The following is a 25,981-nucleotide window of genomic DNA, read 5'->3' as shown; positions in this document are numbered from 1 at the left end:
TCCGTATTGAAATTCGGTAAAGAAAGAAATTTACAGAAGAGAAGTATTCGTCTAACCGTATAAAAATAATTTTTTCGAAAATGGTATTATTATTACACATCATTTTATTATTATTGAGAACAATATTATTCCACTTTAAAAATAATTAACTTACTATGGGCTTATTATAAAGGTGTCCATCTTCGTAATAGTTGTCACTTTGCTGAATACTGTGTGACCTCTTGTCTAACGCGGGCACTGGGGGCAGCGGTGTGCTAAAATATTAACACAATTTTAATAAATTTTCTATCATGCATGCAAATGCTCTGGTGTGAGTCTAGTGGTACGAGTAGTCGCCTAAAACACCAACGGTTTGCGGGCTCGATTCCTGCTCGGGATGGATATTTTTATATGTACAAATATTTCTTTACGGTTTGGATGTCTGCTTTGTGGATCTCCCCACCGTACCTCGGAGAGCACGTTAGGCCGTCGATCCAGGTTGTTATCATAAATACTTGATGACGATCATTACTTATATTAGGAACATATCCGCCTACCTGCAGTGGAGCAGCGTGGTGGATTAAGCTCCAATCCTTCTCTTACATGGAGAAGATTTCTAGGCCCAGCAGTGGGCTATTACAGGCTGAATGCAAATACGATGCATCGTACTTCAATGTAAATTTAACAATACAAAATATTCAATAACTATCTGCACTATTTTAATATTTTGTAGGCAATATTATGAGTTTAGAATAGTTTTATGTTGTTTATACTTACTTAACAATACTTTCGGATAATTGACGTCTCGCTCGCGTCAGCCCCGGTCCCAAGTTTTGTCGCAGTTGCGTAAAACGTTCAACTAACCGCCTGTTATACAAATTACTTTAGATTTAGTCATCACAATAATTTTCTAATGACAAAATGACATACGGATTATCGTAATTCATGTTTTACATTTTAAGCTCCTTACTTTAAAATTTCTAACCGTTTTCTAACGTTAAAGGTCTTTAAACAGATAGTAACAAGTGTTTAAAAGTTCATTTTTTTTTTAAATATAAATAAGTAAAGTAGTATTACTGTTATCTTTTCTTTTTAAGGAATAGTTTCACAATTTCACTGTATTTTTTATATGCGTTACTTCATAAATTTCGCTGGTTGTACCGATTTTGGTGATTAATTTTTTTAATCGAAAGCTGAAGTTTGACAAGTTGATTTAAATGGGCCTCATTTAAATTAGAGCGAGATTCTTTTTTAGCTATCTCTAATAAGGTCTAATTAATTATTTTATTGATGATCTACATTGTATTACTGTTGATACTGTTTATGTAATTAGAATTCGGTTTTTTTGTTTTATAAGAAATCATTGATTATTTTACTTGTTTGTTACAAACAACAGTATAGCAATGAAAAAAAAATGAGCTTATTTTATACCACACGACTGAAGTAAAACTTCTGCACAACAGGTATGTACTGTGTCTTAGATATATGAAATGAAACTGGCTATGAGAGAAAGAAAATGTGCACTCGCACCTCTCTCGTTCCATTCGCTTCGCTCGATCACACTTTTCGAGCTCTCTTTCCGAGTTGACTGTGCGTATAGAAGTTTTACTTCAAAAAAATTTCTCTCTTAGCTAACTAAAAATTGTCAAAGTTTGTTAAATTCCGTACCTACTTACACACACATTGCTTTAACGAAGTAAACAAAAAACGATTTCGGAATATCGAAATCGGAACAAGAAGTTTGATAGGTTCGTATGTTAGGTTAGGTAAGAAAGCAGTTATAAGGAGTCCCATGGCGCCCCACTAGGACGACGAGGGCACCGCTGGTTTTTAGTGAGTAGTCCGGCATTGCACTTCCCGCCGGGAATCTCAGACTCCCGTCGCCTTCGGGTGACGGGGGTGAGTAAATGCATTTTCCAGCGTAAAAAAAAGGTAAGAAAGCAGTAGTAGTCCGGCATTGCACTTTCCGTCGGGAGCCTCACACTCCCGTCGCCTTCGGGTGACGGGGTCAGTGCGTAAATGCATTTTCCAGCGTTTAAAAAAAAAAAAAGAAAAAAAAAAAAGAAAAAAATAATAATAATAAGGTAAGGAAGGCGGGCCGACCGGTGCAGCGGGCGCACGTCGGCGGGCGCCAGGCGGCCGTGCAGCGCCAGCGCCGCCTCCAGCACGGCCAGCTGCGCGCCCACGAGGCGCCGCAGCCGCCGCGCCGCGCCCGCCTCGCGCCCCGACGCGCCGCGCGAGAACTCCGCGCCGAGGAACGCCTGCTCGTACTTCGTGATGCCGCCCTGCACGTTCGCGTCGATGGTGCCCTGCAGCCGCATGGAGAACGGGTTGATGTTCCGCGACGGGTCGGCCGTGTATTGCGATATGAGGCTTCGCAGTTCGCGCTCCGTCGCTTCCATTGTTTCGCACGCGAACTGGGGGAGACAGTTTCTTGTGTTTAAACTTTTTACTGTTTTAATTGTCTTTGATTTTCTTTAAAAAAAAAATGTGTTCGTTGCGATTTCGCTAATTCATTTTAATTTACACTGAGTGGCCACATGTAGTGCCTAATATAAAAAACAATAATTTTTTTAACCAAAGTATTTTGCATTTTTGAACGTTAAAACATATTTTAACTATTTCTGTTTAGACATATTTAATAACAATTAGTAAAGTATTAAAGAAAATAAGGAACAACTTTCAAACTAAAAATAAAAAACTTTTTATTAACATGCCTCCATTATATTTTCACTGTAAAAATTTCTCACACAATACTCACTTCAACAGGCGGTATTTCCTCTACAGTCCGAGATATGACTTCAGACCACCTTAGTATTCCAGGAAGAGTGTTTTCTGTCACAAGTGTTGTCCGCTCAATCCAAAGACTCTATAAGAAAATAAATAAAGAAATATCGATTGTTTAAGTTATGTTTTATTAAAATACGTTAAAAATGAAACTAGCGTTTATATATTTATTGTTTATGCATTAGCAGTATATTTAATATGTCAACTGATTACAAATTATTCATTACATAAAAATTAAATATTATAATAACATATACATCTAGGCGAATGACATTCTAAACTTTAATATTTTATTAACTTTCTCTTATTGAAGAAATTGGTTGAAGCTTAATCTTACGTTGCTAATAAGTGATTTGAGTGATAGTAAATATTAACGTATTTATTTTTTCTACAATAAGATTTATTTTGACCAGTCTGTATAACTTTACACAAACAAACAAGACAAATTATTAAAGCAAACGCTTTACAAAATCTCTGGGTTACATATTGTTTAATCCCAGGATAGCCTTGAACTCATCCGCTCGAATTAGTCGAATGTCTACAGGAGACTTATATCGAATACTCCTGGGGAAATTGAGGATAGGCAACGCACTTGTGATGCTTCGTTGCAGACGTCTATTAGCTACGATAATCGCTTACCTTCAGGTGAGATGTACGCTTATTTTTATTTTTTATTTTTATATAACTAGGTAGTTATATAAAATTAAAAAAAATTGTATGTCGATACGCAGGTCCCGTACTCACCTTAAACTCGTTGACCTAAAATTCTAAGGTCAAAAGTAAATTCTCAAAGCCTTTAACAATCTCAGTGGTGGAATTCCGAATTCGAACCATTCACCACCAACTACCATTCCATGCCGATGCGTCCTAGAACTCACCTTGAACTCATTATCCTTATCAATGGGAGGTTTGTGCAGAGGCCGGTCGCACAGGAAGGTGTCGACGTCGTTGCAGGCGTAGAACCGCTTGACGGGCTCCGGCGCGCCGCTCGGCCACTGGCGACGACCGCTCACCGGCTTCACGTTACAGATCTGGATATCTACCGAATATGTATTCATTTTTTATTTACTTATTTAATATTACGAGAATCAACAGCATAAATAACAATACATAGCAATAGTGCTAAACAAAATTTGACTAATGATATGTCTTCATCATGTAATTAACGTGTTTCTTTCTTTCTTCACTGTTCACATATAATTTTCAATATATTAATAAACTAACACAACTAAAAAATTACCTGGTGATAGTTTATATGCTACTATGAATAAAAATTAACGTCAGGTTGCTGTATCTCAGTGAAAAGTTTGTCAGCTGGTACCTTGTAAACTTTTAAAGTTTGAGAGGAAATTATCGAAAATATAATTTTTTTTCATGTTGAAGCAGCCAGATGACGTATTACCCACCATGTTATGATCAGCTGACTTTATTTTTCCTTAAAGATATTTAATAATAAATAATAATAATAAATATCTACACCTTTCCTTCGTTCCTAAAGTAAGCAACTTAAAGCTTGTGTTATAGGTAACAGCCGACTGGTATATAGCTACATACTTTTTATTTCGATAAACATACTAATAAATAATACATATATAAATATATAAATAAATAATTATATTACACCCAGACTTGGGGTGGGAATCGATCCCACAACCCTCGGAGCAGAAAGCAGAGTCACATCAAACTGTGCCAACGGGCTAGTAAAATATATTAATATTTAATATTAAGTGAACTATAATCCGGCAAATTTAAAAGTAGGAGGAAATGACTAAATAATTTTTTTTCTCCATGCGTAGAAGGATGCCACTGCCCGCCTTACCCGCGGAGTCGCAGATGGCGGTCGCGAATATTCATAACAAAAATCCCTAATGCATTTTACGAAGTTTTGCCCGAGAACAAATAATTGACCACCGTACCGAATTTGTAATTGACCGGACCATAATGCCTTTTGATGCACAGTGGTGAAAACAGAAATGACTTGCATCCGAGTAGAAGTCAATCCTGTATAAACTCAATAAGTAAATATAAACTCCGAAACTACTGATCCAATTTTTATCAAATTTTGTAAGCATCTGTAATTTGGTCCAACTTAGAAGATGATATGATGAGGGTAGTTTTATCTCAATTATTGATCTCAATATTGGTTATTACAATTTAAATGTTTATTGTACGACTTTTGAGAGTATTTAACGGTTATTTCTATAAAATCCTTATAGACGGCGGTTTGGCATCTAAGTTTCATAGATATCCGGTAGAATACGCTGTATGTCTATTTCTAGATTATAGAATTTTTACGCGTTTGAATATAGACTTTACCTATGTTTTAATAAATTATAATTACTGAGCCAAAGTAACGCGTGGCTGGGTCAACTAGTATCATAATAAATATTATAAAGCTAAAGAATTTGTTTGAAGGCGCTAATCTCGGGAAATAATGGTTCGAATTGAAAAATTCATTTTGTGTTGGATAGTAAATTTAGCGAGAAAAGAGAAAAATTTTATATAGGCTATATAAAATTTTAGTACGTTTTTTCCCTCAATTAATCCAGGTTGAATTATATAGTAATTTCTACTCACACTGCCCATCGGAAGCTATAACGGAGTCGTCGGGCGGCGTGTTCCTCATCAGTATGTGGGCGGACACGTACTCCGCCTGCAGCCGCTGAGTGAAGGCGCCGATTCGCTCGTAGTCCAGGCCGCGGTACACGAACTGCTTATTCTATTGTAAAATTTACATTAACTCAGCAATCATCATCAATTAATTACATAGCGACAGCAAGAATTATTCATTTATTGCGATCCGATCGCTGCGCATATGATAAGTTTTAAATATCACTGGTAAATATTGTTAGTAACAATATTTTACAATTTACAGAACATCATTAATCTCATAATCTTTATTGCACCTAACAGACCCGCCGATAGCGCTCGTCGAGCGAGCCGAGCAAAAAAAAAAAACTAAGATTTACATCCATTACTTACTCTAACAAACAAAGGACATCCTTTTCCATAAAACCCGACCCTGAAATACTCTGGTTCAGGTCGTAATTGCTCTAGAATGCAGTCGAGGAAAGTCGCGTGGGTACGCAAGCAGTGTGCGAGGCGTGCGTAGTCGCATAAACGAGTTTCATATAGAGTTGCCAACTCGCGCAACAGAGGCAGGCCTTTTTCCCAGCACTGGAAAATATTCAAATAATAATTAGAAAGCCTAGATTACCGTCCATAAACACTTAAAAGTTCCAAAAAAAGTGTAGAAAAACAGATGCAGCGCTGGTGAATTATTTGAGGTACAGATGTAATTGTTTGTTTTAAAATAAAAGAAAAAACAAGATAAGTATAGTGCAATGCACATTATTAAATATAAATTAATAATTATTTGTCAGGTCTGGCTCAAATTTAAATTGAACCATACGATAAGTACCTGATTTCAAATAAAAAATATTATAACAGAATACTACAGAATTTTTAATATCGTATCAAAAATCGACCGTTCCAGCAGGAATCGAACCTGCATTTCCGACTGACTGTGTCGGCGCTTTAGCCAATTAAGCTATGGAACAATGTACCCTTTAAATCGAAATTTTTGATATGAGGATTTTTAGGTTCTAAGCGACCGACCGACTGCTGGAACGGTTGATTTTTGATACGATATTTAAAATTGTTTAGAATTCCCTAATGTGTAAGTAAGACAAAAATAAATAATACTACGAATGTTTATATTTCTTACTTTTCCACGGTCGAAATATTGCAGCACTTGATTATACAAAGCTTCTTTACGTTTCCATTCAGGAGTTTCAGGGTGTTCTGGATCTACGCCGATTTGATCACTATCCCAGTTCAATGTTTCTGCATACAGCTGAAAATATAAATAATTTAAGTATCATATTTTCTAAAACATTTTTGTCTAACTTTAAAAACAAAATGAATATAAGTATGTTCTAATTTCTTACCAACAGCGTACATCCAGCTTCCACCCAATTATCAGAAGCGATGTGTAGATCATGTAGTTTGTACACGTAACGCAAGTACATTTCTTTGCGATCGATTTCATTTTTATAGAAGTTCTGTGAACAATTGATACAAATTAAACATACTGCTATCCTTTTTACTAAATTTTGTCTACAAGAAAACTGCACTAAGCAATTGTATTGTGTAGCTTAGTATTCAATAAATTCTGAACCTTTGCTCTTCCCAAATTAAATGGGTAACATTATTTTACCATAATCTCGAGTCCAACAGCCGACTGCACACCCGAGCCGAGCAAAGCATAATATGACATACGTTTAGTTTAGCCATGTTAGACAAGTCACCCAATGACGAAGAAGAAGAAGAAGAAGAAGGAGAAGGAGAAGGAGAAGGAGAAGGAGAAGGAGAAGGAGAAGGAGAAGGAGAAGGAGAAGGAGCAGGAGAAGGAGCAGGAGAAGGAGAAGAAGAAGTGACCGCTGCGCCAACACGGCGTCATATTTTTGCGATTCATTCAGCAAAGGGCAGGGAGGGAGCGGTGGCAAACGCCACCCGGCTCTTGCAGAGCGCCGTACCGACATGTACAACCCTGTTTACCGCGGAAAATTGAACCGAATGATTATGAAGATTCACTGTACACTGTGCAGCACTGTCACAGTGTAGAGTGCACCGCGGACCGCGCAGTGCGCGCCCCAGAGTACTACCAGCAGGTTGACGGTGGCGGCCATGCGCTTGTCGCGGTGCTCGGCGCCCTGCATGACGGCGCGGTAGTCCAGCAGCCGCTCCAGCAGCCGCGTCACGCAGCCCACGAAGGCGGCGCCCGCCTCGCGCCAGCCCTCCGTCGACACGCGCTCCATCAGTCTGTCCACCCGTCATTACATTACATTCGAAATATTATTCCGATCAATAACTATAAGAAATAACTATTGTGAAATATGTTTCATTTATTTGTTTCGATTTTTCGATTTTTTTTAAATTATTTTTTAGACATTATCATGATCAATTTAATACTTACACAGAACTCAAGTGCTCCCTTTTGTTTGCATGTCACACAAAATAGGTTATTTCAAAAAGTACAATACATAGTATATCTAAAACTATTGCAAATATTTTTACAGACACAAGTCGAAATAGACTAGTATAAATAACAAAATAAAAGTCGTCATTCATTTAGATTGCATCGGCCATTACCAGTCACTAAATGTGCGTAATAGAATAGTAATGGAGAAAAACAGCAACGATTTTTGTGCAGGTTGTGAGAAATTTTTTTAAGCGCACATATGTGTATTCTTGTATAAAAATTAGCAACAGAGCAATGTGGTGAGTAAAGGTTTTAATTATTTTATTAGAAGAGAATTTGTCAAAATTGAGACATTTTACGGATTGTACGGATATCGAACGATCGGCGACAAAATGGGAATCGCTTTCTACGCAGGAGTCTCAAACACAAAATAGTTCTGTCCAGTACAAAAATAAAAATATGTAACATATAAGTATTTAATACTCATTTATTAGTATTGGTGGTAACCATTTCATTATCAAGTAAAGTCATAAAGTCAATAAAATAATAGATTTTTAATAGATGTCCTAAAAAAGTACCAAAGGTATAGCGCCCCTTGTGTAAAGAAAAGGAAACAATTACGAAATGCGCACGAAATGCGACGTCCCCGATCATCGTAAGACAATATACCTCGCCATTGTACCTCAATTCTATCCTCAAGGGACGTCAACATTTGTTTCTGTGCATGAAATTTAGCGCAAAACTGCTACACCTTAGGAACGTATGGACCGCTCGAGTAGTTTAGTTGGATTCGAGTGGAGTCGTGCAGTCGGCACACACACGGCACACGTACACGGTATCGAAGAGCCGGCGGTAGTGCTCGTCCGCCTTGTTGTCGGCCACCAGCGAGTCGAGCTTGTCGACGAGCGCGGCCTCGGTGCGGCGCGCCGAGCCGGTGGCGGCGCGCTCGGCCGCCATGAGCGCCACGAGCGCGCCCAGCGCCGCGCGCCGCAGCGAGCCCACCAGCGTCACCTCCAGCAGCGCGCCCACCGCCGGCCCGATCAGCTGCAGCTGCGCCGCGCCTGCGCAACCGTTACGTATACATTCTACCAGGGGTAATATGTACAATCGAGGAGTGTAATTTAACCCTAACCTATCTAACTTAAGAAGTACGTTTAACGACAGTTTCGTTTAACAAAAAAAAAAAAAAAAAATTACTCTAACCTATCCAACTTAAAAAGTACAACGTTTTACGACAGTTTCGTTATACAAAAAAAAAAAAAAAAAATAACCCTAACCTATCCATACACTCCTCGATTGTACATAATATCCTCTACCAGTTCAACTTCTCTACGCACGCTTCACTTGGGCAGTAAGCTGGTGAATGCGTGACTAGAGGGTTATGAGAAGTGTGATCGGGCGAGGCGAACGGAAGTTGAGAGGGAGATATAAGTTAGTGAAGATAAAAATATTGAGGTTACATTTTGTTAATTTTACTTCAGTCGTGTGGTTAGAAGCACAATCGTTTTTTTTTACTATAGTACACTAATTGTACTCTAATAAAACGATTCTGCTAGTGTTACTACGTAGCACTTTATTGCGTTAAATGTCGTTGATTCAAAGATGTTCTTTTTATTAAACGTTACTCATGCTCCATGCCGTCTAATTCTTTTGTCATGTCCTTTTCATGCTTAAGGTTGTCTGGAAGAGATCGCTCTTTTAGCGATAAGACCGCCTTTTGTACATGTCTATATTTTCTTTTTCGGTGTAAAATTATTTTTCTCTGATAGTGTACAATAAAGAGTATTTGTATTGTATTGTATTGTACTCAAATTTTATATACCTTAATTTTTGTGCTAGTACAATACATAATGTTTACGATAGTATAAATTTGAATAATAATAAAAACATCCCCACCGTGTCTCTCCGAGAGCACGTAAAGCTATCGGTCTCCATTATTATTTAAGACACCTGATAGTAATTGTTACTCATAGTAGGGAATAAATCCGCCAACCCGCAGTAGACTAGCGTGGATTAAACTCTTAACTTTTCTCCTAGACGGGGACAGATATCTGTGCTCAGCAGGTGGATGTTCCAGATTGAATCGATGACTTTAAGATAAAGATGACAATATAGTAGTGCAGACGTAGGTGCGGGTGCGGGTGCAGGTGTAGGTGTAGGTGCGGGTGCAGGTGTAGGTGTAGGTGCGGATGCAGGTGTAGGTGTAGGTGCGGGTGCAGGTGTAGGTGTAGGTGCGGGTGCAGGTGTAGGTGTAGGTGCGGATGCAGGTGTAGGTGTAGGTGCGGATGCAGGTGTAGGTGTAGGTGCGGGTGCAGGTGTAGGTGTAGGTGCGGGTGCAGGTGTAGGTGTAGGTGCGGGTGCAGGTGTAGGTGTAGGTGCGGGTGCAGCGGAGGCGCGTCAGTACCGAGGCGCGACCACACGGCGAGCAGGTGCAGCGCGGCGGCGGCCCGCATGGCGGCGCGCTGCGGGCCGCGCTCCCACTGCTCCGCCTGCAGCGCGCGCGCCGTCACCAGCGACACGCCCAGCTCCAGGTAGCCTGACCACAGCTACCACACACATACACATGTTAGACTACCACTACAAAGAAAATCTGCTGTGTGGTTACGGCAGTAAAGAACCTCTACCCCCCCTCTTCCCGTGGGTGTCGTAAGAGGCGACTAAGGGATAACACACTCACTCGACCTTAGACTCTAAAAAGCCAACCAATGGCGGGATAATCATACAACTGTTGGCTTTGAAATACACAGGCTGAAGACGGGCAGCAGTCTTCGGTGCGACAAAGGCAGCCCTGCGGTCACCAACCCGCCTGCCCAGCGTAGTGACTATGGGCAACACACATAAGTTCACGCCATTTTTGGCGCGAACTTGTAGAGGCCTATGTCCAGCAGAGGACTGCGACAGGCTGAGGTGATGATGATGATGACAAAGAATTTTTTTTTATATAACTAGGACGGCAAACAAACGTACGGTCCGCCTGACGGTAAGCGAGTACTGTAACTTATGGACACTTGCAACAGCAGAGGCAATGCAAGCGTGTTGCCGACCCTATACCCGAACCACTCTAAAAGCGTACCTTATTCACCACAGGATCACAAAATTACTTGAGAGGAGTGTACTTCCCAAGTCGGGATATTTGCTGCGGTCTCCCCTCAGTGTATTGAACATACTGCTGCCATTACTAATACACTAATTAGTCAAAACGTTATAAGATTACTACTACACAGATAAGGAGCGCAGTATTTGAATATATATTTTTGCGAAATTTAACTCAAAATCTATTTTGGATGAAGTTTTTGCGTTTCGACTACACATTTCCTTGAATAGACTAATGGACAAAATGAAAGTATATATCTCAACTACACAAAAAAGGGAATATAAATCTACTTTAAGTTACAATTCTTATTATTATTTAAGATAAAAGGTGGAAAATTATTAGCTCAACAGTCTAACAACGTTTTTATTGAAACGTCCTAATAATGTAACAATTTAATTTATTATCTTTATCTAAGAAGGGTATATTATACTATACATACAAATTAAATTTACCATTTTTTTAAAATGAATAAATGGTAATACCTACCTGAGAATCAAATTGTGGTGGTTCGTCTCCTAAGAATCTTTCCAATAGAGGTTTCGCCAAATCTTGTAAGGCTGACAATAACACTTTGCAGCTTTGCACTCTTAGTACCATCCAGTCCGGTGGGAATACCTAAATAAAATACATTTTTACTAAGACTTGAAATAATATACTAATAAAAAATATATTCGTAAAGCAATTAACAGTCTCAAGGTTCAAATTTTATCAGTAATGGCCTACTTTAGGCAAATTAATTAAAAGATAATAGCATGAACGTTGGACCATTTTTACTCATTTTGAAATTGAAGATCTATAATATATTTATAAAGAGATATAGAAATAATATATATATAGAGATAATATATATATAGAGATATAGAAGATATATATATAAGAGAATCTATTTTATGTATACATTTCAATCTATTCGTCTGTACTTTGTATAGATATGTACATCTAAGCAAATGATTGTAGTATGTTATACATTTTTTCGAACTATACAAACTACATTTCAGCAACTAAAATTATTTAACATTTGGTAAAACAATAGTTATCTGTTTTAATCCATATTTATGCAACTAAATGCTTATCTAAGAAACGTTGTGGTTAATTTTAGCCTTGCCTACTTTTTTATGAGACAAACGATGCGCAAAATGTAAAAAAAAAAATTGTGCATGTCTGCAGATATATGTATAAAATGTCACGCCGCAACTTACAGGTACTGCGTAATAACAAATAATGTCAACTCTGCATAACCGAATTAGAGAAGTATCATAAATGTAGTAATATTTGTTATACGTACGTCATGCTCAATAAGATGCCTGAACACCAGAAAGGCTCGCATGAGGAAATCTTTGAGTGGTTTCCGGTCATGAGGGTGTGGGGCAAGATGGCTCCATAGTCTTTGGTAGTGTGCTGGTTTGAGTAACTCCATCACACCTAACAAGCCTGCTACCATTGGACACTAGAAAGTACAAGATTAATATTAATCATGGTATTCTAGTAAGTATCATACCATTGTAAACATAAAAGTTAAAATATTTCAAAAGTGGATTTTCATTATATGTACATTTTTTAAAGAAATACTCGAATTGCTCGAACTCGGAATTTTGGTGATATTACTTCATACCATTTACATTTCCATATATTGCTAATACAATAACAAATGATGATGCGAAAGGCTGATGTGATGATGATGGTGTGACAATAACAAACCTTTATGGTCAAATATTTTATTTACACTTTCAAGGTACACAGAATAGTTATTGCAAATGAAATGTTCAATATTATTAATAATATTATAAATGGGTAGTTTTGTAGATATCTATCTATATTCACGGATCTATCAATAGTCACGGATACATACCCAATTTAGCTAAAAAGTTCTAGATAATAATGAAGTGATATACTAGTCAGTTAAAGTTTCCACGATACCAGTAACTATGCGATAAATTTCTTCAGAAAATCGAAATAGAAACCTACCAACGCGGGCGTGTTGCAGCTCATCAAGTGCAGCGCGTTCAGACACAAAATATCCACATCCGGTTCCAGTTCATTTTCATCTATCGGATGATCAGGGTCCACTTTCTTCCACAGGTGAGTGACCAGCTCTCCTAGCATTGTTAATATAATGAATATAGAAACCTACCAACACAGACGTGTTGCCTCCAATCAAGTGCAGCACGGTTTCCACGAGCACGTCCAGCGTGTTCAAGCACAGCACGTCCACGTCCGGATCCAGCTCATCTTCATCTATCGGCTGATCAGGATCCTCTTTCTTCCACAACAAGGTCACTAGCTCCTCGAGCATGTCTGCGCATTGGGATAGCTCATCCCTTCGCGCTAAGTGGACTCGAAGGTGATGACACGCGGTTGTTAGGACAATGTTGCGTGCCTCTGTAATCATCAAATTATTGACAAACTTGCATTATTTTATTAGGACAATATAAAACGGTCTTATACACAGTTATATAGATAAGTACATATAGATCGCATCACCTCTCTCCCAAAAAGGCTGGACAGGGTGAGCGGCAATCGGCGGCGCTGAGCAGGTTCACCAGAGACAATAGTCCGAGGCACCCGGAGGCGTCACCGGCCGCTCGTACTAAGGCCGACATGGGACATGTAACACCGCCGAGACTTCGACCTGCCTCCACACCGCTACAACATGCGGAGAACGCCCTAATCGAGTTCCTGGCGATAATAAAGGCAAACCGCGAGGTAAGCCTAGCCACCTGCAAAAAGATCATGCAGGCCTACCAGTACGATCACCAAAGATTGCTGGAGGTGGAACTCGAGGAAGCCGAAGCGGCCATATACAACACTGAAACCCGACAAATACTCAAGGGCAAGATGTCGGGTAGGTATATGGCAGCATATAACAGCACAGCAGGCTTCGTGAGCGCAGTCGAGTCGGAGGGGAATGTCGAGGAGCCACAAACCTTCGAAACACCTGAAGGGGACCCAGTGGTGGTAGTGGCCAGATGCACGAAAGTAATGCTGGGGAACCGGATGCTACGGATGGCGAAAACCATCTCGGGCGACCGGGACGGCTTACCGACCGTGCCCTGGGAACTGCCATCACTGGAGTGGATAAACGGGGTACCGGGATGCGGCAAGACAACTCGCATAGTCGGGGACTTCGATGAGGACACGGAGGTCGTGATTACGACCACAGTCGAGGCGGCCAAAGACTTAAAAGAAAAACTGGCGCACCGCTACGGCAACAAAGCCAAGCAAAAGGTGCGCACTATGGCCTCCGTTCTAGTTAATGGGTTCAACGAGGACTCAAAAATCAACCGCCTAACGGTGGACGAGGCCCTCATGAACCACTTCGGAGCCATAGTAATGGCCGCCCGACTATCGGGAGCTCAGAAGGTAGTCCTTATCGGAGACATAAACCAGCTGCCGTACATCGACAGGGACAACCTGTTCGAAATGCGGTACTGCAGACCAACCCGGATAACAACCATCTCGTGCGAGTTGTCATGCACGCATCGAAATCCCAAAGACGTCGCCCTTGCCATCAGCGAAGTTTATAAAGACGTATACAGCTCAAGCCCAAAGATCCGATCTTTGCGAGTGGAGAGCCTCACGGGCGCGCGTATTCCTGCAAGAAGAGACCGAACCTTATACTTGGTCTTTACGCAAGAGGAGAAAAGGTTGCTGACTGACCAGGGATACGGATCCGGGGAGGGATCGCGCGTCTTAACCATCCACGAGGCGCAGGGCCAGACCTACGAGGACGTCATTGTCCTCCAGACGAAGGCGAGGAGGCTCAGGATCCACGACAGCGTTTCGCACGCTGTAGTCGCGGTGACTAGACACACACACCGACGACCGTGACGACGCAATTGGTCGCATTGTGGCGAGGGCAGCGGAGACCGCGGATAAGAAAATACTCGAGCACAGTCTCAAGATGGCGATTCATCACAGAGATGCCGCCGTCACTGAGAGTGTGCTCGACATGTTGAAAACTATTGGCGGGTGAAGACACTTGTTTGAATGAATAAATAGTGTGTATATAAACATAAGTACTAAGTGCTAAATTAAATAGGATTAATTATATAAATATAAATACTAACTAGCTGTGCCCGCGGCTTCGCCCGCGTTAATATCAGTGTGTCACAAAGTTTTCCCAGCAAACTTCCAGTGAAACTATTATCGGCTAATAATTAAATCGGCTTAGCCGTTCCGTAAACCTTCCTCTTGAAGCCCTCTCTCCATTGGTGAAACCGCATGAAAATCCGTTCAATAGATTTTGAGGGAATCGATCACACACTTTTGGGGACTTTGTTTTATAATACACTAACTGTTACCCGCGACTACGCTCGCATGGTTATGAAGATATGCATTACTATTAAGATGTTTAACGCAATTATTTTTTTATTTCAGTTACTTGAAATGCTTATCACACTGGGTAACTTTTTAAAAGCCACAATTTAGTAAAATTTAATAGTTATATTTATAAAACCTCTCTATACACCACATTTTTAGTTTTATTTTCAGGCTGCACTATAAAAAACCTATCAGACGAACTTATAGCTGTTGTAAATGTTTCATACAAACTATCAACCCCAATCACACCCCCTTAGCGGTGGAATATCGCAAAATGCGTTCTTAGCGGACGTCTACTGACTATAATCTACCTCCCTGCCAAATTTCATTTTTGTCCATCTTGGATGGATGGACCATCCAGCGGTTTTTGAGTTCTCGTGATGAGTGAGTCAGTGACCTTTCTCTTTTATATATATAGATTACGATGTATTATTTGGACACATCCTCACCATCTATAGAGCATACATTTTAAATTTCAAGTCTCTTACTTCAAAAACATAGGACTTTCGTACAAACTTCCAAGCCCCGTTTTACCCCCTTAGGGGTCGAGTTTCATCAGATCCATTCTTAGCGGATGTTTACGCCCTATAAGGAACCTACCAGCCAAACTTCAAGTTTGTGGCTGTTATAGGTTCGGAGATTTCGTGATGAGTGAGTCAACCAACCATCCCCCGTTTTAACCCCAAAAGAGAGTTGATTTCTAAAGATACATTATTTAAACACCTTTTCATCATCTATAAGGCATACATTTTAAATTTCAAGTCTTTTTCTTCAAAAACATTGGACTTTCACACAAAGTTCCAACCCCCGTTTTACCCCCTTAAGGGTCGAATTTCGTAAAATCCGTTCTTAGTGGATGTCTACGCTCTATAAGGAGCCTCCCTGCCAAATTTCAAGTTTGTGGGTATTATACTTTCGGATATTTTGTGATGAGTGAGTCAACCTATCATCTCCCGTTGTAACCCCAAAAGGGAGTTGATTTCTAAAGATACATTATTTGGACACCTTCTCATCATCTATAGAGCACACATTTTTAATTTCAAGTCTCTTACTTCAAAAACATAGGACTTTCATACAAACTTCCAACCCCCGTTTTACCCCCTTAGGGGTTGAGTTTCGTAAAATCCGTTCTTAGCGGATGCCTACGTCCTATAAGGAGTCTACCTGCCAAATTTCAAGTTTGTAGGTGCTATAGTTTCGGAGATATCGTGATGAGTGAGTGACCTTTCGCTTTTATATATATTATATAGATATAGATTATAGATTATAGATTATAGATTACTAAATTAAATAGGATTAATTACATATAACATAACGTGTACAAATTATTTATATTTAACATGTGTAACAAATTAATTAAGATTAATTATATAATATTAATTTAAAAAAAAATTACATATATGGTGATAAATATATAAGAATATATATAAAAAAGACACAAAAAACGAAAAAAAAAAAAAAAAATATCTTACTAACAGTAACCTAGGCTAAGTGTATATTGTAAGTAGGCCAGTAGGCCATAAGTGTATATATAAGGTAACTAGGAAATAAGTGTACATATATGATAACTAGCATATAAGTGTAAATATAAACTTAGATAATAAAAATAACAGTATAAATACAAAAATGTCAAGAAATGTACACAGCTTCTACCCCTGGATAATTCTAAGATAAAAGTGAAGAAAAGGAAAAAGTAATAATAAATAGTAGTAATTATATATATAAGTAAATTAAGTTAGCATAACTTTAAATTTTGGTCGGTGGACTCACGTAGGATTAGAGATACTAAGCTTAGTTTAATTAGTCTCTAAGTTGCATATGTAGGTGCCAAGGTAATCGAGAGTAACAAACAAATAGTTGGAATAACAAGAGCACGGGCATTATAAGCCCGTGGATATATATTGTTATAAAAAAGTACATATAGATAAGTACATATAGACGTATATGTAGACAGTATATATAGCTAAGTACCGGGGTCCTGCCCGAGCGGCCCCTTCAGTATCTCCTGCGCGGCGGCGAGTCGCGCCTTGGCCAACGCTGGCGGCGCGTTGGCTGCGGGCGCGTCCAACATGGCCGCGGTGATGCGAGCCGCCTCCACGGGGCCCAGCGCTGACGCCACTTCTTTAGCCACGCTTGCCCATGACGTCATTAGAGCTATCTAATAAATTGAAAAACGAGTGTGCTTTAGACCACACGACTGAAGTAAAACTTCTATAGCAATAGACCTGCACAAATAGACCTGCACTGAGTCTTAGATATAAAGAAAATATGTGTCTCTCCGTCTTACTTCGTTCGCTTAGCCCGATTACACTTTTCGTAACGCTTTTTATCACGCATTCACCAGCTTACTTCCCAAGTCAAGCGTGCGTAAAGAAGTTTTACTTTTTTTACAAAAATAGCTTTCATTTTATCTTTTACGTCTTTATTCGTTGCGTCGTCCTTGCTGATTTTTTCAGCTGGTTTCATTATAATTACGTGTCAAATTATCTAACATAATATCTTAAGTAGTTATGTAATACTTAAAATGTACTATTTTTCTAATTTAATAATAATCAAACTGTTTAACGTTGCGTTTCATATGTGATTATTCTTTGATAAGTGGTTACTGTAACTTATGGACGCCTCCAACATCAGGAGCATCCAAAGCGCTTTGCTGACTCTACCCCCGTGGTCAACACAGCGCACCCTCAGCAGCTATTGCAGTTAATTTACTCAACACAGAAACACCACTAATTAAGAGTAGCATAAATTGGCTGAGCTTTTCATTTAGGTTGAGGTTACTCAGTCGGCTGCTTCATACTTAGAGCAAGATATTTCTTACTCCACTCACCATCTCATCACCCCATCTCATGCAATCCTTTAAAGTTTTGATTTATTGATTGATTGGCCTGTAACATCGCACTGTTGGGCATACGTCTGTTTTCCATGTAGGGTCAGAACTTAATCCACCACACTACTTCACTGTGGGTTGGTGGATATATTCCATACTATGAGTAATGATTGCTTCCGGGATCGGGGGGTTAACGTTCTCTCCGAGTCATGGTGGGGAGATCTACAAGAACAGACAACCAGACCGGAAATAAATACTTGTATAAACACAAATATTCAAATAAATAAAAAGTCTGGTAGAATAAACAAGTTGAAGTGGCACTGAGCTGGTCATCTCTGTCATAGGGCCGATGACCGTTAGGGCAGAAGTGCAGGACCGATGACCGTTAGGGCAGAAGTGCAGGACCGATGACTGTTAGGGCAGAAGTGTAGTGGACCGCGTGTTGGCAAACGCAGTGTGGGATGTCTTCCGGTCCGATCAGACGATCTACTTAAGATCACCGTTAGGGGATGAGAACTGCGGAGAACCGGGAAGTTTGGCGCGAACTTGGGGAGGTCTTTGTCTAGCAGTGGACTGCGATAGGCTAAAGCGAGTGAGCGAGCGAAATATTATAATGCGCGACTGCCGGTGTGTAGGCATCTGATATAACTTAGTGAACTCTTTTCTCTCTTGTACAACATTCTCGACACGGACATCCCACCGGCCCGAAGCGCCCCCTAGCGAGGCCAGTTCCGAGCAGGCGCGCCTCACCTGCGCGGGCGCGAGGTGGTCGCGGTGCGGGTGCTGCGCCAGCGCCTTGAGCGCGTGCAGCGCGGCGCGCACGTCGCGGCGGAAGCTGTCCTCGTACTGGCCGCCCGTGGCGCGCGCGAACAGGCAGCGCGAGCGCACGGCCAGGCGGAACACGGCGCCCAGCGAGCGCAGGCACTTGCGGATCGGCTCCTGGCCCTCCGCGCCCGCCGCCCACTCGGCGCAGTGCTGCACGGACGACAGCAGCCCCCTGCGGAGCGTTCCACTCACTATAGACGACAGGTTAACACCTACAGGTTAAGACTACGTGTAAGTATTTTGTGTTATCAGTCACTGAGGTAGGGCACAGCAGGAATTTCCTGCTCAAAATATGGAGCAGCCCGACTGAGGTAGTACCTCGACCTTACAGAAGATCACAGCTAAATAATACTGTTTTCAAGCAGTATTGTGTTCCTGTTGGTGAGTAAGGAGACCAGAGCTCCTGGGGGATTGGGGATTGGGTCGGCAACGCGCTTGCGATGCTTCTGGAGTTGCAGGTGTCTATGGCGCTACGGTAATCGCTTACCATCAGGTGAGCCGTACGCTTGTTTGCCGACCTAGTGACATAAAAAAAATTCTTTTTAAATTCTTCTTTTCTTGCCCGTATGTATGAGGTATAATCAAAATAGTATACTTTTTCAAATTGAGAAAATATGCACTCTACACACGCTTTATATCAGCCAACACACAAAGTTGAATTTTTTAAATCCAAATTATGTTACAAATTTCGAGCCACCAAAATCAGCCTTAATATTGGTCAATAAAAGTAATATATGTATTACAAATTACGATATTAAAAAATATATTATTTTAAAGGTTTTAGCAATATCAAATATTTTCTTTATTTTATTTTATTTGGAACACCAACAGCACATAAGACATTATATGAGTACAAATTGTACATTTCGAATAAGCTATTTACAGGTATTCGCATATGGTTATTTAAATGATGAGACCATCAAATAATGATAGTAAATCTACAAAACAAAACAAAAATCCCTGAAGATGAGGAATGATTCAGTATTTAAGAATTTGTTGCACCCCCGACGCGGGGGCCAAAGAACTTCAAAGCAAACAATCTCCTCACATTCTGAGGCTTAGTACGGAACAATTCTAATTCGTCATTATTTATTGACAGTTTGTTAAAAAACTCACTCGCTCGAATAATGAATGAATTGCGGCGGTAATTAGTATTAACTTTAGGAATTGCTAGCGGATGGGTACCTGGAGGAACCCAGATGCTAACTTTTTCCAGCAAAGCAGGGCAATCAATGATGCCATTGACAATTTTTAAGAGATACGTAATATCAAATAGTTGCCGTCTCTTTCCCAAGGGTAAGAAGTGGTATCTATTGTATCTCGTCTCATAACCACGATCCGATTGCTCACACTTGTATTGTAGGTACCTCAAGAACCTTTTCTGTACTGACTCAACACGGGAAATATCCACGTTATATTGTGGACTCCAGACCATAGAGGCATACTCAAGGATACTGCGCACGTAAGCACAACAAAGTACTTGAATCGTTTTAATAGATTTAAATTCATGTGTAGACCTTGTCATAATGAAACCGAGAGCCTTGGAGGCCCTTTTTACTGCGTAATCAATGTGTTTATCAAATAAGAGTTATGAATCTTGAATAAGCCCCAAGTCCTTCATAGATGTAACTTTGTTAAGCGACTTATTGTTGATTTTATACAGATAATTTATAGTGTAGTATATATAATTTTTTTTTCTTTATAATAAAAAAGATAATACGTAATAGTTGACAATTTTCTGAATAAATAATGTTATTCTATAAAGATAAGTACTACTTATAATAATATTCTATTTACATACTTGTATACAAGCGCAGCCGAAAAATGTTCGTCTATGTAAACATCCAAAACTGGCCGGAAATGTTGGAATCGAGGTTCATCTAACAAGCTGCAGATCGACACTAGGACGAGAAAAACTGTACCTGAATGTGGTGTGCTGAAAAAAAAGTAATTAAATTTAATGACTACTCTAAAATAGCATTTACCTTATAATTAATATGAACTAAAAAAACTTGTATTTACCTATTACCATCTTCAGTAGAGAAAAGAGCAAACAGAGCGTCTAAAACGTCTCTAAGGAACTTAATGAGTTCTTCGCAACTCAAACCGTCTCCTAATCGTAAGACTCGTAGTAGTGTTTCCTGTACTTTTTCCGGTCTGGCTCGCCATTGTAGTAGAGCTAGTAAATCCTCTGTGGATGAAAATTGTCGTATGAATAACGATCTATAAAATTAGAGCTTAGATGTCTATTTGTAACGACACAGTCATGACAAACATTTGTATTGGCCATACAGGTGTTTGCCGTGGTCTGGGTGTTTGTGCAGTCCTTGTGGGTCTCCCCACCGTGCCTCGGAGAGCACGTTAAGCCGTCGGTACCGGTTGTTATCACGTACACCTGATAGTTCGTTACTCGTTATAATATTATAATCGTTACTCATAATAGGGAATATATCCGCCAACCCGCATTGGAGCAGCGTGGTGAAGTAAGCTCTGATCCTTCTCCTACATGGGGAAAGAGGCCTATGCCCAGTAGTGATATATTACAGGCTGAAGCGTTGTAACGACACAACAACACTTTTTTACAAAAAGACTATTATTCATAATATAAATCCCTAATGCATTTTACGAAGTTTCAATCGAGAAGTAATAATTGACCAAATTTGTACCTGGCTCCTGGACTTTGTTTCGAGTCTTAATTTGCAATAGTTTTTACTTGCATAGAGCCTTTACGGCCAACCTTTTACTTGCATAGAGCCGGTGTTATAAGGAGTAATTTCAATTCACATTTTTATACATTAAATAGCAAATAATGGTATATCTTACCGTTTTGTGTCAACTTAGTGGAACAAAGTAATGTGTTAATAATGCAATTTTCTTTTGTACTCCGTTGGAATGTGCCAAGTACACCATTTGTAGCTGGAGTACGAGTTGTATCGTTGGCGCAGGAAGGTAATGAGAGATAACTAGCTGTAAGTAACCTGTCAAAAGAAAGTTTATTAGATTTGTAGAGAATCAACACTTCTTATAGACATCTTTTAATACAGAAGTTGGAAATTTTTTAAGTAGGATATTACCGCAGTAGAAACAATTTTCTTTAAAGAGGAAAGCTAAATATAAACTGGCTTGTATCTGTACTATATTTTTAATAACAAATCATTTTCGACCGAAAACCATTCCATAAAACTGAGGTAGGGCACAGCAGGAATTTCCTGCTCAAAATATGGAGCAGCCCGACTGGGGTAGTAACCTTGACCTTACAGAAGGTAATCTCTTACCATCAGGTGAGCCGTACGCTTGTTTGCCGACCTAGTGATATAAAAAAAAATGTCTAAATAGACCAAAAGCAGGTATTACATATAATATCTGATTGTCACAAGCAAATAAGTAACAAAATTTCTTTAACATTTCGGCCTCTTAACTTCATATTTTAAGCTCTATCTTACTCTTCTGGGTTGAGCGACATTAGCTTATTTATTATTACATAAGATTGAAATATTCAATTCAATTGATTTCACAAGGACTGATAAAACTGGTGAAAGACTGTGGTAATGACCGAGAATTATTTAACCTACTTCCGGAATCGAAATGTTTGTAGCAATCAGACCGCAGCGAATGTAAATTTAGAACACTAGAAATTGAAACCACTTTCTCTTTTCAAGTATATCATGAAGCGTTTGTTAAAAAATATCACTTACTTGGAAGGGTCGTCGCACTTGTATACGTAAAGATCGTGCGCTCCGTCTCGTAAGGTGGCGCCGCTCGCCTCCATTAAACGAGCGAATGAGAACCCGAACAGCTTGCGTTCGTTTTTATCACGCGCTGTAATAATGTTACAGGTGGATATTAGGGGAGTAATAACTTTAAAATAGGATACTGTATCTTCTATACTTTAACAATCTGTAAAAATGTCTCATTGCTAGACACGAGAAAATATTCTAATATAACCTGCACGTCTCGAAAATTCTGAAATATATTTCCACTATAAAAAAAAAATTGACTTGCTTAGCGGATTAAATTCCACTTCTTGGGAATATATTATATCAATTGCGGATTAAGTTCCACTTCTTAGGAATAATATGTTATATCAATTTTCGAGGCTTGTTAAGGCCTGCATAGGTAGCATATATCCCGCTCAAAATCCGGAGCAGCCTTACTTACAGAAGATCCCCAACACGTAAGGTGTACTTCCCCAAACGGGCTGCTCCGGATTCCGATCCTAAGGTGACCTTACAGAAGACCACAGCTACTGCTCTTGTATAGCGTTGTGTTCCTGTCGTGAGGAAAGCGGCCAGAGCTTCCGGGGAGGGTCGGAGGATGAGCTAGATGGCGGTGGCGCGCGGCACTCACTGGAGCAGTGGCGGAACTCGATGCGCACGTGCGCGTGCGTGAAGGTGTCGAGCGGCACGGTGAGGCGCAGCTGCTCGGCCCAGGCGGGCGCGTTGTTGTGGTACAGCACCAGCGACTCGTACGACGTCGCGCCCGCGCCGCTCGCGCCCCACACGCACTCCTGGGGACGGCCACGGTTCGTACACTCGATTCGTGTCTTTTACGACAATCAATTGCTAATTTATTTATTTATTTATTTAACAATTAATGTACACTAGGAAAGCAAAAGGAAATAGCTCTTATAAACAATGCTGGTACAAAGGCACTACTTATCCCATGATGGAATCTCTTCCAGTAGTCCTGCTACAGGAAACTTATAAAACAGTCGCAAAATTAGCGTGTACAATCTAAACATATAGATAATAAAAATATAATATAAATACATAATTATACAATATATAAATAAATACATAATAATTTATACACACATACATTTATTTGGTAATTATTGTACAGTCAACGATGACCATTAATAGCTTTGGTATTCTACTTGGCTAGTACAATTGGTTTGCTATGATAATCACGACATCTTAAGCAGCAGATTGATTGTTTATGTAATTACGTCCTATTCTCAAAGTTTAAACAGTACCATTAAAACAAAATAAGATTTTTAAACCTAATAACAGAAAAAAAAAACTGCCACTACTCACATTTATAACTTGTCCAGTAACATCGTATACACTAACAGTAGCCAGGACATTCTTTGCCGTACTTTTACCACCACGTTCGAACTCAGCTCTCTCCAATGTTAGGTACAAGTCATTGCGCACATCACCCGGCATTATCACGTCAGGGAATCCCCGTTTAGCTGTCACTGTTGCCCCAGATGTAACTGCTTCTGATATGCTGCCAGTGTTAGTTATTAGCCTTAGAGCTACTACTATACCTAAAAAAAAAACAAATTTATAACAATACAAGAAATTTTAATATTCTGAACATTATATACAATGGACTAGCAGTAATCCTGTTTAATCCGCCGCCCCCTGGTAATCCGACAAGCCTATCCTGTTGACTGTGGATTGTACATAAAAAGTCATTACTTGTACGCGCCACCATTATTGTGTTCGACATGTATTTTTTTTTTTTTTGAGTTGAATTGACTGTAGACACGTAAGGGTCAAGGAGCATTAATTATTTTTTATTCTTTTTTACTATTATTATTTTGTAATATTTAAATAGGTTCTCTGAACTTTGAACGTTTTTTGTTGACTTAAAAAATACGGGACTATAGAGAGTTTTGACAGTTCTCTATAATCTGACTTTGCCCTGCCAAACATTAGTCGGATTATCACGGGTTCAATGTAATTTCGTAGAGAATTAATTCTTTCTTTTTTCTTTCTTTTTTATAAAAAGGAGGGGGCAACCGAGGATATATAGGATCTCTTGATGTTAAGTGGTTACGGTGACCTATAGATTATCTGCAACGTCGCGAGTTGCGGAAATAAATTATAGCTTTTAGAAAAAAATTAGAGAAAAGTTCTAAATTTTGCTAGAGCAGCTTCAGCTTGGAATCTGCTAAAAATGCAAACTAAGCGCGTAGGACCTAAACTGCGTTAGGTAAAGTTAAGAGGTTGGAATTGATACTGGGAATACTTGCTGCTAAACAGTAAAATCAGTACTAAACATAGGGATGGATCTAATCTTCGTAAAAAAGAAGTGCCAATGTAAAAGTCTTACCATAATTAGGTTGACCAGGTAAAATATTGCACTTATTTGTCTGCTTTCGTATAAGCATGTCATGTAACTGGTGGAAATCCTTCTCTTCACATTGATACACCTAGAAGAAAATACATTAGTAGCTTAAAGAAAAGCATACAAAAATATATTCAAAACCAGAATCTCGTCTCATCCATTTATCTATCTTCTGTCCCGTGACAATTATACTACTTTGTTAATAACACATTTACCTAAGTCTAGTATTATATATTTACCTTGAACGTGTACTCTTTTTCAAGTGTCTGGGGTTCTGGCTGCCTTAGGAATTCTGACAGTGGTAACACTCCAGCTCCAAGGGGCCTTCTAGCAACAGGGCCTCTTCTCTCTCCTGTCCCATTACCCCCCGCTCCAGACCATCGTCCAACACGTATCACCCAAGCAACAAGCCATAGTTCGCGTGATAAGTCTGTACTGGACAGATCCTGAAATATACAATTATAAAGTAATATTTAAAAAATATTGTTGCGTTTCTTACAGTGCATGCTGGATATGAATATAGCTCTAAGTACTAATCACATAAAGTGATTACAAAAATAAAGATTTGGTTATATGACCTAGTAGTTGTAATGTTGATTGCATTCATACCAAGCATATATTTTGTACAAGAGTTTATCAACAAACAGTAATGATATACGATGAGGTCAATATTAAATATTCTGGTTAATAGGTTATATTTACTTGAATAGAAATAGATAAATTAAAGATATATTATTTTCGTCATTTTTAACGATTTATAACCGTATTCTAAACATTATTGTGTATAATTTGTGCATTGATGCACGGTCGTTCGAAACTATAGATGGTACAAAAATGTGGTTTAAAAGACAATTGACACTTTTTGTGACGTAGAATTTCACTAAGATGCTATTATTCAAATACAAAAGATGCATAGATGACACAAAAAATCTATACCTGATTCTCTTTTTTTCTGACATGGAATTAAGCACAAGAACTTTTAACGAATACTCAAATTCCTAAAAACTATCAAAATAAAAATTAAGTTTTGATTCTCATGAGTAAATTGACGAACTAAGAAATAACTTCAAGTCATTACATAGTT

The 25,981-nt window shown here is 39.3% G+C and overlaps 1 protein-coding gene across 1 annotated transcript in view; it reads right to left on the bottom strand.

Annotated features, from left to right (window-relative positions):
• LOC123654230 (dedicator of cytokinesis protein 3) overlaps window positions 1–25,981 on the bottom strand; it is a 70,849-nt gene that overhangs the window by 5,126 nt on the left and 39,742 nt on the right. Inside the window, exons 7-31 of the mRNA XM_045590146.1 lie at window positions 25,137–25,343; window positions 24,883–24,982; window positions 23,856–24,091; window positions 23,167–23,326; window positions 22,515–22,638; window positions 21,643–21,797; window positions 20,842–21,010; window positions 20,621–20,755; window positions 18,745–18,991; window positions 17,136–17,322; window positions 12,976–13,223; window positions 12,130–12,291; window positions 11,331–11,459; window positions 10,155–10,296; window positions 8,583–8,811; window positions 7,434–7,590; window positions 6,717–6,830; window positions 6,494–6,622; window positions 5,749–5,943; window positions 5,344–5,485; window positions 3,645–3,805; window positions 2,741–2,848; window positions 2,083–2,396; window positions 757–846; window positions 155–254 (exon numbers count right to left, since the gene is read on the bottom strand). Of these exons, the coding sequence (XP_045446102.1) occupies window positions 155–254; window positions 757–846; window positions 2,083–2,396; window positions 2,741–2,848; window positions 3,645–3,805; window positions 5,344–5,485; window positions 5,749–5,943; window positions 6,494–6,622; window positions 6,717–6,830; window positions 7,434–7,590; window positions 8,583–8,811; window positions 10,155–10,296; window positions 11,331–11,459; window positions 12,130–12,291; window positions 12,976–13,223; window positions 17,136–17,322; window positions 18,745–18,991; window positions 20,621–20,755; window positions 20,842–21,010; window positions 21,643–21,797; window positions 22,515–22,638; window positions 23,167–23,326; window positions 23,856–24,091; window positions 24,883–24,982; window positions 25,137–25,343 (4,140 nt within the window). The remainder of the gene's footprint in view (window positions 1–154; window positions 255–756; window positions 847–2,082; window positions 2,397–2,740; window positions 2,849–3,644; window positions 3,806–5,343; window positions 5,486–5,748; window positions 5,944–6,493; window positions 6,623–6,716; window positions 6,831–7,433; window positions 7,591–8,582; window positions 8,812–10,154; window positions 10,297–11,330; window positions 11,460–12,129; window positions 12,292–12,975; window positions 13,224–17,135; window positions 17,323–18,744; window positions 18,992–20,620; window positions 20,756–20,841; window positions 21,011–21,642; window positions 21,798–22,514; window positions 22,639–23,166; window positions 23,327–23,855; window positions 24,092–24,882; window positions 24,983–25,136; window positions 25,344–25,981) is intronic.

Source organism: Melitaea cinxia, chromosome 6 (assembly GCF_905220565.1).
Source record: "Melitaea cinxia chromosome 6, ilMelCinx1.1, whole genome shotgun sequence".
Lineage (NCBI taxonomy): Eukaryota > Metazoa > Arthropoda > Insecta > Lepidoptera > Nymphalidae > Melitaea > Melitaea cinxia.
The sequence above is the reverse complement of the archived record's forward strand: the minus strand, read 5'-3'. Positions and strand labels throughout refer to the sequence as shown.